General features: G+C 52.6%; 1 protein-coding gene across 1 annotated transcript in view; it reads left to right on the forward strand.

Moving 5' to 3' along the window:
- The first annotated feature begins 1,460 nt into the window (after positions 1 to 1,460).
- The window catches only part of CACNA1C (calcium voltage-gated channel subunit alpha1 C), a 386,005-nt gene continuing 366,860 nt past the window's right edge, over positions 1,461 to 20,605 (forward strand). Inside the window, exon 1 of the mRNA XM_052641427.1 lies at positions 1,461 to 1,578. Within this exon, the coding sequence (XP_052497387.1) occupies positions 1,530 to 1,578 (49 nt within the window). The 5' untranslated portion in view covers positions 1,461 to 1,529. The remainder of the gene's footprint in view (positions 1,579 to 20,605) is intronic.

A 20,605-nucleotide genomic window follows, 5' to 3' on the forward strand; every position in this document is an offset into this window, starting at 1 on the left:
GCAAGGAATTCCGCATTGGCTCTGTTGGGTTTTGAGATGCCCGAGCGGAGACTAAGTTGGCCGTGTAGCCTGGCGTTCAGGAAGACGGGTCTGGGCTGTCACACCACGGACACGGGACACGGGAGATGGATGGGCTCCCCCCGCGGGGAGAAGGGCGGCTGGGGAGTGAGGGTCTGAGAGTAGGAAGCGGGGTGTTTTCCCAAGTGGGAGCTGTAGGCGCCCCTGCCAGGGCCCGGCAGCCCACTGTCAGGAGCCCGGGCCTGCAGGGGGTGCCATGGACCTTCCGTGGCTGCCTGAGGACGGGGAGAAAGGTCCGCCGCTCCGGAAGGAAAGCGCTCCGCGGATTCCCGCTGGAGTGGCAGAAATAATTAAGAGGAGAAGGTAAGGATCTCGAGTAGCACACGTGCTCCGGTGCCTCGGAGGAATTAAGAAACCCCGGCCTATTAATCTGCTCAGACATCTGGGCACCGCTGCCTCGCCAGGAGGCTCCGCCCCTCGGGCCCTCTCTCCCTGCCCTGTCTCGCCCCATCCTCGCCTCTCCACGCCACTCGTGCAACCGCCCTGGTCCTAATCGATCAAACAGAGCCTTGGCATCGCGGCTCCTTTTGCTCAGTGGCCCGACCCGCCGAGACTCTAGGTGGGCTGACGGCAGCCCCTCCTGGAATTGCGCGCCCGAGGCCTCGCCGCCTTGGCGCCCGCGCAGGACTTGGGGGCCGGGGCGGGGCGCGAGGGGTGTGTCTGGACGGCATGTGGGCCGAGGCGCGGGCGATCGGGCGAGCTGGGGCTCTAGCCGGGCTCGAGTCGGCGCCGCGTGCCCCGCGCCGTGCGCCCCGCGCCGTGCGCCCGGCCCCGCGCGCCGCCGCCACATCTGGAAGCGTTCAGCGCGTCCGCCTGGGGCGCGCCGGGCGGGCGGGCGGGGCGGCGGGCCGCGGGGTGAGCGCCGCGCTCCGCGCTCCTGCCCGCGGCTCCCTCTCGCCGCCTCTGCAGAAACAGCTCCTGCCAGAGCGGCGCGCGGCGCGGCCCGGAGCGGCGGCGCCTTCCTGCCTCCTCGCCCTCGGGACTCGCCGGACCTTCGGGCAGAGAAAGCGGAGCCGGGCCGGGGAGGACGCGCCGAGAGCGGGCGGAGACGGTTCGGGCCGGCGGCCGGCGGGCCCTCCCCCCGCCCCGGGGTCCGCGCGCCCCTCTCCCCTTCCGCCTCCTCTCGCTCTGCCTCCCGATTTATTTTCTCAAATGCTGTGGCCGCCAGAGGTGCGGCGCTGAATTCTTGAAAGGGGCCCGGATGTGCTGAGGATGCGCGACAGCCCCGCCGAAGGAGGCAGGAGTGGAAAGGAACGGTTTCTGGTGTTTGATGCAATGATGGGGATCAGGTAATCGTCAGAGGTAAAGAAGAGCTGCTGCAGACCCACGGCTCCCTCGATTCTGCACGAGAACCGCCGGCCCGGAGCAGGGATCAGGGCAGACCCGCTCGGGGGTGTTTGACATTTCCTCCTCTTCGTGGCTTCTTCTCCTGCTCACACGATTCTTGGTCCATGGTCAATGAAAACACGAGGATGTACATTCCGGAGGAGAACCACCAAGGTAAGGCTGGACCCCGCCGCCGCGCCCGCCGGCCTCGCCCGCGCGTCCTTCTCCCGGAGCGGCCGGGGGCCCGCGGGACCCGGGCCGAAGCGAGCGGAAAATCCCCGCCCCTCCCCCGCCTGCGCCCGCGGGCCCCCCGGAGCCGCGCGTCCGGAGAAATTCCGGGCGAGGGGAAAAGTTCCCAAGTGTCTGCTCCGGCCTCGCTGGCTCGCGCTCGCCAGGGGAGCCCGACTGCCCGGCCGGCGACGCCCCGGCCCCCGCGGGCCGGGGTCCTCGCCTCGCGCGGGCGCGCGCGCCCCGCACCAGGCCGGCCGGCGCCCCCGCCCGCTGCCCGGCGCCCCGGCCCCGCGCCCCCGCCTGGGCAGCGCGCTCCGGCGGGCGGGTGGGGGCCGAGAGAAGGCTGTGAGTCTCGGCGCCTCTCCCTTTCCTTCTCCCCCTCTTTCCCTCTCTCTGTGTCCCCCTTCTCGGCTCACCTACACCCTCCCACCTCTCTGCAGCCACTGACCCCGCGCGCCTACGCCCCGTGTGTTCTTATTCGCACCCACATGCGGGCTAGCACCTGAGGATGTCAGCGGGGGTTAGAAATCGGGCGGTGTGTGGGCCCTGCTTTCTCATGTTTTAAGGCAATAATAAAGGGTGTGCCGAGCTCACGCGGCTGTACACTGTCGCCCAGTGTTTTCCAGCGTCTCCATCCTTGGCATCAAGTGTCAGCCGCTCCCCCTGCGAGGGGGGAAGGCTTTCAGGCAACTCCCAGCTTCCTGGAAACTTTCTCCCTTACCCCCCACCCCCACCCCCCCCCCCCCCCCGCCCATATTAACAAGTTATTATTTTTTGGCACTGCTCAGCAATTAAGGTCGATATGGAGTGGAGAGGGCCGGTCTTGTTGGAGTGTGGCCGCCTCCAGCTCCGGCTGGGCCTCCCGGGTGGCTTCCTCTGCCTCTGGGTGCAGACTCTGCCTGGCCTCTCCCAGTTTCCCAAGCCTCCCTGTTTACATGCTTCCTTCCAGCCTCTTCGTTCTCAGTACCTGTCGCTGTTGGTCCTGCTACTGTCTGGGCACATCAGGTGCTCCTGTGAGGACAGCCTGGTGGTTTTTGTCTCTGTGTCTCTCCTTTCCAGCCTCCTCCCTCCTTTGGCCCCCAGCCTCACCCTTAGCAGGCAGAGTCCCTACCCTTTTGGAGCCAGAGGCCGCCGGGCAGCTTCCCTGGGCTCTGTCCAACCTAAAACTGATCTCCAGCTTGGGTGGCCATGGGGAGACTGTGGCCTCTTTTAGTGCGAACGATTGTGTCAAGGGCCATGGGTTCTAGGGTGAGCCGTGGCTTTCGGGTCAGGAGGGCAGCTCTGTCCCCATGTCCCACCCCTCACCTGTTCCACTGTGCCCCTCCTGATGGAGTCCTGGATGGATTCAGAGGGAGGCGGGAGTGACACAAAAGAAAGGGTGATGTCTGTGAAGAGTGGAGGGGGGTGGGTTTCTGCCCTCGGGGCTCCCAGCTCGGCCCAGGCAGCCTTGAAGCGGAGCGCCCAGTGGCCACGTCCTGGCTGTCACCCACAATGGCAGTGACCTGTAGTCATGATTGTTATTCATGTGGCGATAATCCTCAGCAGTTCCTAGGGCCCCCTTTCTCTGTAGGACAAATCCTTTTTGGCCCTTTTTCCCCTTCCTTTTGCCCCCCCCCCCCCATCCCCCAGCACTTCCTCCCCTCCCGTCTGCGGGGAGCAGACATTCAAAGTAGGAGCAGAGGCCCTGTGAGGTCTGCGAGGAAGATGGAGGGGCGGGCAGCAGGGCGCGTGGCCGGGCGCACTGCCTTCCCAGCCACACGCCACAAACGCTATGGCAACCTGGATCCCAGTCCTCTCCCTTGAAGCCGCAGTGATTATATAATTCTCGGAGCAGTTTTGCCTCCTTTCCTGGACGTGGTTCTCAGGTGTGAGAGCACCAGGACCCCCGTCTCCCTGCTGTCTTCTCCCTCCCAGCCACCCCCATCCTTGGCATTGCCGGGGTCCTCCTGGGGCAGGAGGTGAGGAGGAGGGGCAGACCTGGAGGAGCAGGAGCGTCTGCCAGGAAGGGCTGGCTGTGGCTTCAGAACTAACGGGGCCGTGGAACATGCCCGGGGTCAGGGTTTCAGGACCCGAGAGGCCGGAGGAGCGGATGATGACGTCGGGCAGCCAGAGTGGAGGGCCAGAGAAGTTGCCGGGGCTGGGGGTTACACCCTCCTCTTCCCATCACTTAGTGCATGGGCCCTTTCGTCCTGGTTTGCAGTGCTGTTGCAGGGGTCGGCGGTCAGGGTGTGGAGAGGTGTCAGCACGTTGGAACAGCCCGCAGGTTCCCCGAGGGCTGGCCCCTGACCCCAGGTCCAGACTGGAAGGGGCTCGTGAGCCTCCCCTCACCTCCATCTCCCATCTGCTCTGGTTGCTTGCCAGCCTCCCACTTTTCTGGGCTGATTTTCCATTGCAGGCTCCAGCTAGCAAATGAGTTTCTTAATAGTCAACCATTTAACAAATAAAACATCAGACCGTCCCTTATCTGCTGGAGACGAGGCAGAGGGGGAGGCGTGTTCTGGGAGCGGAAGACACACCGTGCTTTTCTTTTCAAAGTGGGACTTAGCGATGCGGCAGGACAGTCCTCATCGTAATAAAGTGATAGTAATCACGGTCAGGGGTCGGAGGGCATTGTTACCTGCACCCCAGCTTGTGCAGGTTGACATTAGCTTCTCTTTCTCGGATTCTGTGTGGAGAAACCCGGAGAAAAGGGCTTTTAAGTTTCCAAATACCGTTCCTAGTACCACTCAGACACTTTCCAGTGTATCAGAGTACTAGACAATCGAATCTATTACAAGAATCAATTATTCATTATTTCCACGGAGCACATGCTAACAGTATTTAAATGTGTGCGCATGCACATACACACACACACACACACACACACACACACACACACACACACACACACACACTGAATAAAGAAGAGCTATTTTAAATAGATTACACAAGAGCCTAATGCCCTCTGGGGACCTGGTACACGGCAGACAGGAAGACTGGTGATGTAGTCCCTCTACCATTGCACACCTGTGCCTCACGTTGGGCAAACGGTTCTCTACAGGTTGATGCTACAGGTACAGGAGATGGTGAGCCATTGGCCCGTGAGTCTTGGAGATGACTTGGGACTCTTCCTTCAGTTTTCTCTGTGACTTAGAACTGCCTGAGGCGGGTTCTTCTGGGTGTAAGCCGGATGCAGACGGAGACCCAGGGGCATCTCGGATCAGGGTCTGAGGGCCTGCTGATCTTTGTGTCCCCCACCTCCTAGCACAGCCTTGACCCTGGGGGGATGAAAGCAGCCCCCAGACCAGAGGGGCTGTGCTTCCTGCCTCTTCCAGGAGGTGGCGCTCCAGGGTCTGAGCGTCAGGAGGGGCACCTGCGGTGGGAGGCACAGGTGAGGGCAGCCTGGCTGCTGGGCCTTGTAGGCGTACCTGCCCCAGGGCAGAGGCCCGGAAGACTGAGGTGCCATGCCGTGCACATGATGCGCCCTCACCAACCCCCTTCCCTCTCCGGTTCTGAACCCACCCCAGCGTTTGGTTTCTCCCACCCCATCGTTCCTCCTGCCCCAGCCCTGCAGTGACCTCTGGCACAGGCAGCATCCGCTAGGCTGAACCTGTCACGGCCCTGTATTAACATCCTCCCTGTATGTATTTCCTCCCCAGATTAATCTCACCAGGGCTTGGTGACCAGAGGGGCTGGTGGGTCCCAGGGCCGGCCTGAGGCCCTGCTGGAGTGTGGGGCCGGGAGGGGCTGGCCTATGGGGTTGCTCAAAGGCAAGAAGACATTCCCCTAGATTTATTAGGGGAAAAACACAGAAACAAGTGGGTATGTACTTCACAGCTGATCTCTGTTTATGAGTCTGGCTGGTGTCCTGCTGGGAATGGCAGCAGAGCTCCTGAGACCTCGGGTAGGAAGTGACAGCGGTCTGTTCTGCTTCTCAGCACTGGGTCCCTGCCCCCCTCCCCACCCCCCCTCCCCGTGTTCTCATTCCCATCCCTTTCTTTGCTCAACCTCCTAGCATAGCCTTGACCCTGGGGGGGATGAACTTTCTCGGCTGTTGAGGCAAGTTCCCAGGGTCCAAGAGCCCCGGGCACCAAGCTGACAGTGAAAGTGAGGGGCTGGAGCACCCGCCCCTCCTGGCCCAAGACCCTCCGGCTGGGGTCAGAGGTCACTTGGTGGTGACCTGTCAGTTGACAGCTCCTCACAGGGACTCTGGAGTTCGTGCTCCGCGTTCGAAATCGGGAGACAATTTTGTTTTCCAGTGTGAACTAAAGGATGCTGGTTGGGGGACTTTCCTGGCAGTCCCATGGTTAAGACGTGGCCTTCCAGTGCAGCAGGGTGTGGGTTCAATCCCTGGTCAGGGGGCTGAGGACCTACATGCCTCGGGGCCAAAAATCCAAAACAAAAAACAGAAGCAGTATTGTAACAGATTCAATAAAGACTTTAAGAATGGTGCACATCCAAAAAAAAAACTTAAAAAATCTTAAAAAAATAAGGAATCAGATGGATTGTTTGGGAAACACCTGGAGACTTAACAACAAGGCTAATTAGCAAGATAATCGCCCTGAGTGAGTCTGTTTCTAGGTTCTGTCCTGACGGTTGCCTACGTCTATCGTGGGCTCTGAGGATGAGAGGAGAAGACTGATTAGAAAAAAATTTTTAAATGGCATGGGGAATTGTTTTGTAAAATATCAGGTGCTAAATATTTAGTGACATAAGTGCTAAGTGTTCTGATAATGAAGCAACACTCCCAGCCACGACTGTCATTATTAAAATAATTTAGTAAACACCTGTTTCGATGAACCTCAAGGTTATATACTGTACGAAACAAGTAGAAGTGACAAGATCCCTCTGGGGAAACGGAGGGCCTTCAGCACTGTTTCAAAGTCGGGTGCAGGGACTCCCTGGCAGGGAAGCAGGGTGGGGGCTGGCAGGACCCCTGTGTTGTGGGGCCCAGGTCCCAGATGGGTACCGGTTGCTTGAGGCCAGGCCTTGACCTGGGGCCCCTGGGGCCTTGCCACCTCTTTGCTGGGTGAGATGGGGTGGGAGCCCTGGAGGGCAGAGCTGGGAGGGGACTTGGGGCTCAGGGGCTGCAGGAGGAGGCCCAGCTCCCTGGGGTGTCTGGGAGCATGTGGGGCGCACAGCTGCTACTTGTGGGACTGAATTCACCTCGGTGGGGATTTACAGGACAGAGGGGGGCAGTTTGGGCCTGCAGCTCAGGAGACAAAGAGAGGTTGAAAACAGGCCCTCACCTCCCCAGAGCCCCGGGGGGACCTGGCTCTGAATGGAGGTGAGGGAGAGGAGGCCTAACTAGTCCCATCCCCAGGCCCCAGGCAGCTCTTCATCACAGGGCCGCTTCCCGGGTGTCCTCTGGTGTGCGTGTGTGAGAGTGTGTAGGGAGAGGGAGGGGGCCGTTCCACACTCGTGTTGTCTGTCAAGCAGACCTAGAATAAATGCCTGTCTCTTCGGGAATTTACTTTCCAGGATCAGAAGATTTTACGGGCAAGAGAAACGGTAGGAACCAACGCCGTTCCCAGATGAGCAAACAGGCCCCTGCAGGGTCACTCAGGAGAGTCGGGCCTGGAACCCACCTCCATTCTCCATCCTCCTGCCGTCTCTGGACCTACTCAGTGCACGTCGATGCTCTAAGAGCATCTCTCAGGGTTTCTGGTTAGACTTTGCCTAATAAACTTCTTGCCCTCCCCCATCCCTCTCCCGACCCTGCTTTTGTTCTGGCTAAAGTCTTTTCTGAGATAGTAGATTTAGAAACTGACTTGGGGTTATCTTTCATTGGAAAGGTTTAAACATTTCTTACACAACAGAGTAGAAGTTTGTGCATGTCCACAAGAAACTCCTACAAAACTCAGATCACTGTTTTGTGAATGGAGATGCGTCCAAGCCTTTTTGTTTGCTCCCCGCCATTCTGCCCCAGTCAGGGCTCCCCTGAGGGAGCGACAAGCCTGTGTTGCCAGGCCCCCTTGGCAAGGGGTTGGCAGTTGTTCATGGACTGGCCAGCTTTGCTGTGTGTAGAAACCAAGGGCAGGGTGGCCATGCAGGTGAGCTACAGGCAGAACAGGCAGAAAGCACGGGCGGTCAGGCTGCAGCTGTCAGAGGCCAGGGAGCCCCCAAGTCTCCTGAGCTAGGGGAACCAAGGTCCCCCTGCTCCCTTGTCAGGGCTAGACCCCCAGGACCCCTCCTCTTCCCAGGAGACATTTAAAGAAGGAGAGGTCTATGGGGAGGGGGTCATTGGGGCCTGCCTCCACGATCCCCGGAATCTCTGAGCCTTTGGTGTCCGACCTGATGCTCCCAGAGACCGGAAGGCCTTGGAGGCTGAGCTGGTCTTCAGCTTTTAGGACCAGGCCTGAGCCCTGCTCACCCACAGAGGTGTGGCCTCTGAGGTCCCGGGAGGAAGCCACCATTTCAGAACACGGTGTTGCCATCATTTCATGAAATATTCAAGCTGCCCATTTGCCAACAGGACTTTCTTTTAATACACTCGTCTACTCATGGTGCTGCCTGCTGGAACCTAGCTGAAAAGAAAAGAAAATAATCTTGTCTCCTGTCCTTTCGAGAAGCAAGCCAAAACTCAGACAGTAAATGAATGTTCTTCTCCGTATTGCCTGTGGGCAGAAATGTTGAGAAATGTTGATTTGATTACTCAATTAAGCTCTATTTACTTTGCAACCATTGTGTCATGTTCTGTCATTTATATACTTTTCTCCTTCCAAAATAATCCATGTTGGGCTAAAGCCTTTCAAAGATGTTAGTTAGCAAAAGCAAAGAAGGGAAAGAAAGAAAGAAAAATAAATAAGCCTACAACCTAGAAAAATGACTTGGGTCACATTTTTTGACTTCATGTCTTTCTCTGAGACGTTTGAAAGAATCAGGTCCCCGTTTTTCATCGGTGGGATGGAGACAGTAATCCTTAGCCAGTCGGCTTTGCAGGGCAGCCATGAGGCTCCGTACATCGCTGTGCGGTGGCAGCTGGCTTTAGCAAATCACAGAAAACCAGCGTGTGAGGAAGCAGGGCCATGAAACTTCCGTAGCAGTCAAGCAGCGTTGAAGGTGGTGTTGGGTGGCTGACATTATTCAAAACTTCAAGGATGGAAACATGAAACAAAGAGAAATAGAATCTGAGGCGGCCTGGCTGATACTGAATATCGAAGGAGAAGGGAAAGACCATCGGGAGAGGCTTGGTCTTCTGGTTTTCTTGGCAACCAACCTGAGCCTGTGGGCTCTCAGGACCGTGAAACCAGCTGGAGGGTCAGGACCCAGGGAGGCCGGGCTTCCTCATAGTAATGGCACGTGGTCCCCGTGTGCAGCCTGAGGCCAAAGTTCTGCCTCCCGAACCAGCCAGAAGTGCTCTGCTGGTCCAGACCTTGAGAGCAGGAGGTTGGGCGATCAACCTGTCCTCGCTGTCCACGTGAACTCCCCAAAACTAAACAACAACTCCTTAGACCTGGAGGACAGGCTGCCTGGCAAATAAAACTTTGCTTCAAATGTCAACCTTGGCTTTGGAAAATAAGCTAATTAAAAAACAACCATATAGCAAATGTGCTGGCAGTCTGTAGGTAAGGGGAGGGAGCAATTCCATGCGGCATCTTAAGACACTCATCAAATAGGAAAGGGCTTTAATTTTACATGGGAAGTGACAGACTAGCCTTTAGTTCCCCAAAGCAAAAATAATCTCATCGTCAAAATGTGTGCTGGGAAACGTGCGTTTAACTTTGCGCCTTGCACCACTCGCCTCCTGCCTCCCAGGCTCTGGGCCTGTGATCTCTGGGGCATCAATGTCTACATTTTTATTTTTAAAATAATATGCTGTAGCATCCATTGTTCTGTGTTTGTAGACGGGGCAGGAGCAGTATGCTTTGTACTCTCTTCCTACCGTTACATCCTATGCCCATCCTAGGTGTTGCGTGCTAAGTCGCTTCAGTCGTGCCCTATGGACTGTAGCCCAGCAGGCTCCTGTGCTGGTGGGATTCTCCAGGAAAAAATACTGGAGTGGGTTTCCATGCCCTCCTTCAGGGGATCTTCCTGACCCAGGGAACAAACCTGAGTCTCCTGCGTCTCCTGCATTGGTAGGTGGGTTCTTTACCACTAGCACCACCTGGGAAGCCCCGTGCATCCTATGGGAGGGTGTTAATGACATTTTTTACGTGAGGGAACTCAGGAGCAGTGGTCTTGATAATGGGGTCAAGGTCATCCTGATGCTGTGGGAGCCAAGAATTAAGTTCAGGTCTCTTGGACTTTCCAAGCACGTGCTGTCTCTCTCCTCTCTCCACCTGGGGCCGAGGAGAGACGACCTTGACCAGCCTCGTGTCGCACGGCTTGGATGTGCACTGTGGAAGCTGCGTCTTCCACCGGTCAGGGCGGTGGACAGACATCTGAGTGCTTGCGCTGCCCTGTGGTCACTCCACACGCCTCCGCTCACCCGCCGTCCCCTCTCCGAGCTGTGCATTTGTTCCTGAACTTTCTGCCTGGACCCTGCTTGGTCCTCAGATCCCAGTGGGGACTCCATCTGTCCAGCTTTGGCTTTGAGATGACCGCTTCATGGCAGGGCCTTGCTTCCCTGCCTTCTTGGAACGTCTCCCCAGTGATCTCCCCCCCTGGAAATAGGCCCTCCGTTCTCCAACCCGGGTCTGATGAGTTTGGGGCCCATCCTTGCAGGCTGAGCTCCCAGACTGCATGTGTTATCCATTTATTTGTTTTTAAAGAACATCTTGGTGGAGATATGTCACTTTCATAAAAGATACATTTCAATACCTTTAAAATGTGCAGTTTGGTGATTTTTAGTATTTTTACAGGGTTGTGCAATCATCATCACCAAAGCCTGCACATTTTCATCAGCCCAGAGACAGACCCTGCACCCACTGACAGTCACTCCCCATCTCTGCTTGTGTCCCCTGCATCTCCATGTGACTGTGGATTCTCAAGCATCATTGACCGTGATGTTAATCCAGTCACTGGGGCTCACCTCTGCCATCTCACTGTCGGTGGCATATCCCCTGAATTCAGATCTAGGTTGGTTGTAACGACCCACCTGATAAATGACCCACCTGATAAATGGTGCAGTTAAAAGGAAGCACAGGAGGTCAATGGGGGACCCGGGTGTCACTTGGAGGTGAGATCGAGCACTTTCAGTTACACAAAAAGTGGTTTTAAGATTTATTTCTTTTAACTCAGCAAAGCTAAGTCTGTAAGGCACATCTACTGATAGCTGAAGATGTGAATTATGACCCTTAAAAATGTTTTATTATAAAATTTATAGAACAAAGTTTTTCATTTTAACCAATCTTAGTATATAGTTCAGTGGCATGAATTATATTCACAGCATTGTACAGCCATCACCAGACTATTTCCAAAATTCCTCCCTCCAAACGGAAACTCTATAAGCTCTAAGTAACAACTCCCCATTCCGCCCTCTCCCAGCCTCTGGTAGCATCTAATCTGTTTGTGAATTTTTCTATTCTAGGTATTTCATTTATGTAGAATCATACTGTATTTTTCTGTTTGTGTCTGGCTTATTTTATGTGATGTTTCCAAGGCTCATCCATGTTGTATCATGGGTATCAGAACTTCATTCTTTTTTGTGGCTGAATAATATTCTGCTGTATGAACCGACCACATTCTGCTTATCCATTTGTCAACTGATGGACACTTGGGCTGTTTCTGCCTTTAGGCTACAGTGAATAATGCTGCTGTGAATATCAGTGTACAAGTATCTGAGTTCTTGCTTTCAGTTCTTTAGGGTACAGACTTAGGAATGGAATTTCTGGGTCTGAATTATGGCTTTTTTGTTAGAAGAGCCCATTTGCTCATGTGGCTTCACCACGTCAGAATCCCGTGTAGACGAGGATATTGCATCAGGGAATTCCACTGTGGCAGTCACGAGGGTTAGTGTGTTCCTGAGGCTCCCTGGGCCTGTATCAGAATTTTCACTTTAACTAGGTGTTTAACAATCCAGCAATGAGAAGTGACTGATGCTGCTTCCCTTCCAAAAAACAAAGAAGGTCTCCAGACTCAGCTCAGCCCTCCCCTTCCTGCCAGCAGGGCTTTGGAACGGCCGGAGGCGGGTGTTGGGTAAGACAGAGCTCTTTAGTTTGTGTGTCCCCGTCTGCCTGTCTATAGTCCAGGAGCATCTACTCTGGGATCTGTGAGGATCCTGGGAGAGGATGGGTCTTGTGTGGCTAAGCTGAGTCCTGCTCCGTGGCCCCACGTCTGCGCCGGTGGAGGGGCTGTATGGCCAGGTGCTGGCTGGCGAGCGGCCTCTATCTCCAGCCTGGGGGCTTGCCTGGGGATGCTGCTGTGCCTGGGGCTCTTGCCTGCACCTCGTAGTCTAAGTGAGGGAGGGAAAGACACTCGGAAAAAGAAGCACTCAGGGGAAAGAGTCAGGAACAGAGGGAGGAGGGAGGAAGCCAGTAAGACATGGTGGCCCCATGTGGAGACCAGTGGCCAGTTACTGACTCAGGAAGCCCTTTCATTCTTGGGATGGCTATTTTTTCCCATAACTGTTTTGCCTAAAAGTAATAATATCACTTTGCTTTTTGATTGCTCTAGAATACCTTTTCAATCTTGCTCATGTCTACTGTCAACTATCCTTCAAAAATTTTTTTCGAAGTAATGGGACAAGTTTTATGATTTCTATTTTTTCAGATAAGGAAACCTGGGCTTAGAAAATCTGAACAATTTGACTTATTAAGGAAGGAATAAAAGAATCAGGTTTTTTTTTTTTTCTTTTTAGAGAGAGAGGAGATCAGATGGTAGACTTTATTTTATCTTTACCTTTGTGGGCTCATATGTTATCCCATTTATTCGTGCTGGAGCCCTGTTAGAGTCAGACAGCTTTCTGTGCTACAGTGGCTTGCCGACTCTTGGTCTCAGCTCCTCCTGTAGCTTGACCATATTGACCATACATCAGGGCTCCTTGTCCTGACGCAGGCTGACCTCCAGCCCCACACCCACCCAGCTCCACGCCCAGCTCCCCGATTGTCAGGTTCAGCTGGGGCATTAAGTGTGTGCGCTGTTTCTCAGATTAGCAGAGTTGAGCATGCTAAGTCAGAATGCAGGTCAGACCTTTGGCAGACTGATACACTTACTTTAATCCGACTCTTAGTAAATCCCTGTGTTGCGGGCTCTGCCTTTGCATCCCCTTCTGGTCCTGTGCACAGGTATGTCTTGGCCGCTGTCCAGAGCTGAAAGGTTGCACAGTGTTTCTCCAAGGTCAGAGCCTCTGTCACTGTGTCTGGCTTCCCAAGACCTCCTGGGGATCTGAGCTGCACATCTGAGGGGATTATAGTGACTCAGATGTCATATTTGGTCTGCAGCGGATAAGATCCTGTGGCTCTGTGTTTCAATTATTTAAAAGGCAAAAATTTTGATCTGTGCCTGGCTGTCTGAAAGACCAGGCAATGAGGAGCCTTTTCTCAGGATAAATTGACTGTGAAATGCCCTGAAAATGGAGAATCTCATGCCAATTTTGGTGAAAACAATCCTAAAAGTTGCTTCTCCTCTCCCAGAATTGGCGTGGTCGGTCATTCTCACCGTGTTGTTGGGCACCTGCTGTCTGTAAGGCAGTCTTTTCCTGTGACCTCTGGTTATGGCCCCTCAGTTGTCCCTTCCCCTGGGGGTGGGGGGGCAGGCGTGTAGTCCAGTGGAAGGGAAGATGCACAGACACCCACGATGGGCAGAGCATGCCTAGCGTTCCAAGGAGATGAAGATGAAGGGCTCACAGGCTTAAAGAAGGAGATGTACGGTCAAATAGAGTAAATAGGGAAAGCATAGATGACGGGGCTGGACCCTGAAGGGCAGGCAGACATAGGGTGGTCCCAGCAGGAAGAGCAGTATTGACGGGCTCAGGCACTGGATTTTAGAGGAATGGGAGTTGAGTTTGCTTAGGGCACAGCCATGTCCGAGAAGAAGTGGAGGGAAGGCTGGCACACGTGGAGAGCCCTCACCTTGGGCTGGAGTCTGCCTCCCATTCCGGAGGCTCCCCAAGACTCTCTGGAGTGTTTGAGCGAGGGCAAGGGGTGATCAGAGCTGCTCTTCCAGGAGCCTAGTTAGGCAGCGTGGTAGAGCGTGAAGTGGGGCCTAAGAACACAGATGGAGGGACAGTTCTGAGGCTGCTGCCAAGTCCAGGTGGGAGAGGGAAGAAGGGGTTTTCTCAACAAAGGCTGGACGGCAAGGAAGTCCTTTATCCAGTGGGCGGGGCTATCTAGGTGGGTGGGGCTATATGGGTGGGTGGGGCTGTCTACTTGGGAATAGGTATCTAAGTGGTTGTTCAGTCACTCAGTTCAGTTCAGTTCAGTTGCTCAGTCGTGTCCGACTCTTTGCAACCCCATGAACCACAGCACGCCAGGCCTCCCTGTCCATCACCAACTCCCAGAGTTTACTCAAACTAGTGTCCATTGAGTCAGTGATGCCATCCAACCATCTCATCCTCTGTCATCCTCTTCTTCTGCCCTCAATCTTTCCCAGCATCAGGGTCTTTTCAAATAAGTCAGTTCTTCCCATCAGCTGGCCAAAGTATTAGAGCTTCAGCTTCAGCTTCAGCATCAGTCCTTCCAGTGAATATTCAGGACTGATTTCCTTTAGGAGGGACTGGTTGGATCTCCTTGCAGTCCAAGGGACTCTCAAGAGTCTTCTCCAACACCACAGTTCAAAAGCAACAATTCTTCAGTGGTCAGCTTTCTTTATAGTCCAACTCTCATATCCATACATGACCACTGGAAAAACCATAGCTCTGACTAGATGGACCTTTGTTGGCAAGGTAATGTCTCTGCTTTTTAATATGCTGTCTAGGTTGGTCATAAGTTTTCTTCCAAGGAGCAAGCGTCTTTTAATTTCATGGCTGCAGTCACCATCTGCAGTGATTTTGGAGCCCCCCCAAAATAGTCTGTCACTGTTTCCCCATCTATTTGCCATGAAGTGATGGGACCAGATGCCATGATGTTAATTTCCTGAATGTTGAGTTTTAAGCCAACTTTTTCACTCTCCTCTTTCACTTTCATCAAGAGGCTCTTTAGTTCTTCTTCGCTTTCTGCCATAAGGGTGGTGTCATCTTCATGTCTGAGCTTATTGATATTTCTCCCTGCAGTCTTGATTCCAGCTTGTGCTTCATCCAGCCCCGTGTTTCTCATGATGTACTCTGCATATAAGTTAAATAAGCAGTGTGACAATATACAGCCTTGACATACTCCTTTTCCTATTTGGAATCAGTCTGTTGTTCCATGTTCAGTTCTAACTGTTGCTTCTTGACCTGCATACAGATTTCTCAAGAAGCAGGTCAGGTGGTCTGGTATTCCTGTCTCTTTCAGAATTTTCCACAGTTTGTTGTGATTCACAGTCAAAGGCTTTGGCATAGGCAGTAAAGCAGAAGTAGATGTTTTTCTGGAACTCTTTTGCTTTTTGATGATCAAATGGATGTTGGCAATCTGATCTCTGGTTCCTCTGCCTTTTCTAAATCCAGCTTGCACATCTGGAAGTTCACGGTTCACATACTGTTGAAGCCTGGCATGGAGAATTTTGAGCATTACTTTACTAGTGTGTGAGATGAGTGCAATTGTGTGGTAGTTTGAGCATTCTTTGGGGCTGGAATGAAAACTGACCTTTTCCATTTGCTCAGTCATCTCCAACTCTTTCCAATCCTATTGACTTCTGCACGCCAGGCTTACCGGTCCTTCACCATCTCACGGAGTTTGCTCAAACTCATGTCCATTGAGTCAGTGATGCCATCCAACCATCTCATCCTCTGTCATCCCCTTCTCCTCCCTCCTTCAATCTTTCCCAGCATCAGGGTCTTTTTCAGTGAGTCAGTTCTTCACATCAGGTGGCCAAAGTATTAGAGCTTCAGCTTCAGCATTAGTCCTTCCAATGAATATTCAGGCTTGATTTCCTTTAGGACTGACTGGTTTGATTTCCTTGCAGCTCAAGAGTCTTCTCCAACACTTAGTTCAAAAGCATCACTTCTTCGGGGCTCAGTTTTCTTTATGGGCCAAGTCTCACATTCATACATATCTACTGGAAAAATCATAGCTTTGACTATACAGATCTTTGTTGCCAAGTAACGTCTCTGCTTTTTAATATGCTGTCTAGGTTTGTCATAGCTTTTCCTCCAAGGAACAAGTGTCTTTTAAGTTCATGGCTGCCGCCACCATCTGCAGTGATTTTGGGGCACAAGAAAATACAATCTGTCACTGTTTCCATTGTTTCCCCATCTGGTTGCTAGGAAGTGAAGGGTGGGGCTATGTGGATGGGTGGGGCTATTTCCATGGGAAAAAAATCTATCTAGGAAGGAGGGGCTACATGGGTAGGCAGGGCTATCTCCATGGGAAAATCTGTCTAGCTGGAGAGGGTTATCTAGGTGGGCAGGACTATCTGGATGGGAAGGGTAGAGGGTGGATTTGGAAGGCTAGTGGAAGATACCCAGCAAACATGCAGGATAAGAGTTCATTTAAAAGTGAGATTTTGAAGCTGTGGAAATGGATGGAATTACTAGGGAGAGAGAACAGAGAGAAGGGGAGGATGCAGGGCTGAGGATGGAGCCCATGTGTTTAAAGGTTAGGAAGCAAGTAAAACAGAGCCAGAGGGGCGAGGGTGGTGGAGGAGGTGCTTGCTCCTGCAGGGCTGCAGAGGGCATCCACGTCAGCGTCAGGTGAGATGTGGGAGAGAGGAGAGGAGATGGGAACTGAGGCAGTCCACTGGATTTGAATCTGCTCTCAGGGGACCTTGAGAGTGGGTCCACTTGAGATGGACCTGACCACAGGGAGGGGTACCTGGGGAACGGTGAGGCCTTTACCTGGATGCTATTTTCAGTCCCCTTCTAGGCTAGGGAAGTGGCCCAGCTGCTGTCTGCCTGCCCAGAAGCAGTGTGCCATGATGGCCTTCTGGGGCCTGGTGCCCTGCCACCCTGTGTGGTCCCATCTGGTAACCCACCTGCAGAGTCCAGCCTTATTCTGGTGAATCTCGAAGGCACTGCTGATCCCAGCCTGAGCTCTTGCTGGGGCTGGGCTGCAGGGTCCTCTGGCTCCTCTTTCCCTCTCCAGGAAACCCGGGCAGTGTGTTGGCTGCAGAGGGAGCTCTGAGTCTGATGTAGGGGTCTCCGCAGTGCCAGCTATGTCACTTTCCAGACAGTGGGTCCCAGGCCTGAACCTTGGAGTCTGGCTTGGCTCTGGTAGAGTGGAAGAGGAGAGAAGAAAATCCACAAGAGAAGATGACCAGAGCAGAAATGCTCTGGAGTTGCGTGGGCCTGGTGGCATTCTGGGGGGGTGGGTGGGGGTGGGGATGCCCACAGACATCACAGCGTGAAGTATTGTTCACACCCATTTGGCTGTGGACGGGCACAGGCCAGCACCTCCCAGCGGTTTAATTAGGTCACGGTGCATTTGAAAGGCAGAGGGGGAAAATGGCAATAAAGGTCATGTAGTAGTATTTTCAGACCTAGAAGTAAATGAATGGAAACTCTAGACCATAGACTCAGGGAAAGTTTCCGCTAGGAAAACATGGGGACCAAGTTTTAGCACTTGGGGACCAAATGCTAAAAGTTCCTTGGTGTGTGGTGTGTGCACGTGTCAGGGAGAGAAGGAGCAGGAAAGAGTCAGCAGTGGACTTAGCTTGAAGCCCCCGGAAAGTGACTGTCACAGGCTGCAGGTGTGTCTGGGTACCAGGAGACCCAGGTGCCTCTGCCTCTTGCTTTGGTATTTTGTTGACTTGCTTCTCTTCCTCATGATTGGGGATTGGTATCCACTACCTCCAACCCCCTCATTCAGAATCCATTTATTCTTTTAACCCCATTCATAAATGACTATGAGTTAAATATTGCAAAGGCAGTAAGTGAAATACAGCAGGAGAAAAACGTTGTGAGTGTGGTCCTGTGCATACTGTCAGCTGCATGGAGAGATGGTAGTGGAGGCTCACATGCATCAAGAGTACTTCTGAGCTTAAGTTTTTTTCTAAGAAAGAATGTCTTGGGGGAGGGGCAAGAAAAGTGTCAAACAGCCTCACGGTTTCAAAAATAGTAGCAAAGAAAAGAGGTTTGGGGTTTTAAAGGCATGAGGGTGTCTTGAGTCTCCTTGGCTTTGTGTATGAAGTGACTGGGTGGGGTCAAGTGCGGCTGCTTTACACCCCACACAGTAGATGTGACTAAGGAGACACACCGGCTTCCAAGAAAGTCTTGCGAAGAAGCCTTACTGCACCTTGCATTCTTTTCCTTCCTTCTGGATTCTTTCCTTAACAATGAAGCTTATGTTTTGCAGTTTTTTTGGGTGGTGGTCTATAGTGGTAAACTTCCTCAGTCTCTGTTTGAAGTTCTTTCTTTTTCTTTCTTTCTTCCTCTCTCCCTCATTCAAGAATGATGGTTTCATGGTACACAATTCTATGCAAGCTGCTGTCTTCCTTCGGCAATTGGAAGATCTTCCATTGTCTTCTGGACTCTATTGTTGCTGATGAGAGGTCTGCTGTTGGTCTATGTCATAATTTCGATTTTTAAAAGATACTCACTTTGTCTTTAGTATTAGGTAGTTTCACGATATTGTGTTATTACATTTTTTTTTTTTTTAAATCTTACTTGTGACTTGGTGAGCTACTTCAACCCAAGGGTTTGTATCATTCCCAGTTCTGGTAAATTCTCAGTCATTTTCAACTATTGTTTCTCCCCTAGACTATTTTATGCTTCTGGAACTCTGCTGATTTTTCCATTTTACTCTTCATCCTAGATGCTCTTTCATATCTTATATTTCATTATTTTCCTTTGCTACTCTCTAGGGAATTTCTTTAGCTCTGTTTTCCAATTCATTAGTTTTTTCTTCATTCGTATCTAGTCTACTGTTTTACCTTTAAAATATATTTTTATTTCTACTGACTATTTTATTTATTAAAGTTCTGTTTTGTTCTTTTTCAGACCTGTTATTTTTTAATAATGTATTCTGTCAATTTCTGATTTCGCTTCCATATTTTATATCATTAATAATTTTAAACAGATATGTAATATTTATAGTTCATTTTCAGATTGTTTTATTGATTTCAACCCTGTGGAGTGGCTCTCCTGTTTCATATATCTTCTGACTTTCCCTGATGGTGGATCACTTCCTCCTGTGATACAAATTTTGAGTGGCTGCCCATCTCCTTTGTGAATTTTTTTTCTCTTGTGGGTTCTAAGCACATGAATTGTGGAAGTGATGCTACAATGTGGTTTTACATTTGCCTCCAGTGGGTAATCTTGGTGGTTTCACTGATCTAGAAACAGTTTTTAGTATTTGCTCATTGACTTGGAGGGCCCAGAGCATACTGGTGCTTTGATTTGCCATGAGAAATTATTCTCACACCCAGAATCTCAAGGCAGGGGCCATGCTTATAGGGTGGACTGACTCATATAGCAGGACGCTTTCAGAGTCCAGCACTGCTGTGGTCAGCCCTGCTCTGCTGTCCCCTTTTCCTGTTCTCCATTATCACAGCCCCTCTTAGCCTTGTTGTTAGAACAGCCTCATTGCAATACTTAGGCCTCATTTTTGTTGTTGTTCAGGTGTTCAGTTGTGTCTGACTCTTTGCGACCCCATGGACTGCAGCACGCCAGGCTCCTCTGTCCTTCACTAACTCCCAGAGTTTGCTCAAACTCCTGTCTATTGAATCGGTGATGCCATCCAACCATCTCATCCTCTGTCATCCCCTTTTCCTCCTGCTTTCAATCTTTCCCAGCATCAGTATCTTTTCCGATGAGTCGGCTCTTCACATCAGGTGGCCGGAGTATTGGAGCTTCAGCTTCAGCACCAGTCCTTCCAATGAATGTTCAGGGTTGATTTCCTTTAGGATTGACTGGTTTGATAAATTCAGAAGCCCATGGCCTACTTCAGGCCTTACCCGTTCTTTCAGGTTGTACAGGGAAAGAGGGTCATGACCTAGTTTTCCCCTTCTTCCAGCCCCCTCTTCCCCCCACTGCTGGGCTTCTAGGCTTGGGGCAGAGGAGAGGGACTCAGAGGACACAGTGCTCACGACTTTCTCCTTAGTGCTTGGCTGCCCGCCATCAGCCACCGTCTTACTCTTTGCTCTGGCAGCTGCCTGAGTGCTGACTGTTTCCTAGGGCACCTCTGTGAGTTCTTGGAAGGTCCCTATGGGGTCCTCGGTGCAGGCCATGTGGTCTCTTGGGAATTTCTGCCTCTTTCTGCCAGGGCTTGAATCCCACCACTACCCATCATCCACTCAGCCAGTCAGGATGAAGGTGTTTGGTCAGGAGTTGGGGCTGCAGGCTGCTTTCTGTTGTCACCCTGTCTGTAGAGCTGCCCTGGAGAATCCTAGACAGGAAGCATGCTCCATCCCTCAGTGTGTGCGTTCCTGGACTTGAGAAGACACCGGTCGAGACTTTCCCGGGACTAGCGCTCGGTTAGGTCCAGACCAGGTATGGCAGGTGGCTCACTGTTCCGTCTTCCCTTGGGGAACTAGAGTCAGGACAGACTATCAGTCATTGGTCAATCAATCAGTCACTGTTTATGAGCGCTTCCCATGAGCTGGCACTGTAGCAGCCTCTTGGCAGCAGGCATAAGCAAGCAGAACCAATTCTGACAGCCGTGCATTAAGTGTCCACTGGATACCAGAGACTCAGTGAGGATGCAGTGATGAGTGAAACAGATGGGCACCTGCCCCCCTCAGCGCTCTCGACGGGGCCTCTGGCTGCACTGCCTGGAGCCTCCTCGGTGGTGGCCGCGTGGTGCGATGTGGCAGCTCACTTGCATGAAGAGCAAGGGGGTCCTCCAGACCGGAAGTCTCTCGGCTTTCACAGAGCTGACCCATCAAGGACCACGTGAGATGCAGACCAGGCCAGGAGTGGAGCAGCCCTGGGATGAGGGTGGACTGTTGTGAATGATGACTTTGTGGGGCGCAGTAGCTCTCTCTGTGTCACTGGGCTTTATCTCTGCTTGTCCCCTTCTTTCCTGAGCTCCTGCCAGGCTGTGGACTGTCCACGTCACCCTCAGGGACCCAGGGCTCTCCTCCTCTGTGCCCAGGA

Source organism: Budorcas taxicolor, chromosome 5 (genome assembly GCF_023091745.1).
Source record: "Budorcas taxicolor isolate Tak-1 chromosome 5, Takin1.1, whole genome shotgun sequence".
In the NCBI taxonomy this organism is placed as follows: Eukaryota; Metazoa; Chordata; class Mammalia; order Artiodactyla; family Bovidae; genus Budorcas; species Budorcas taxicolor.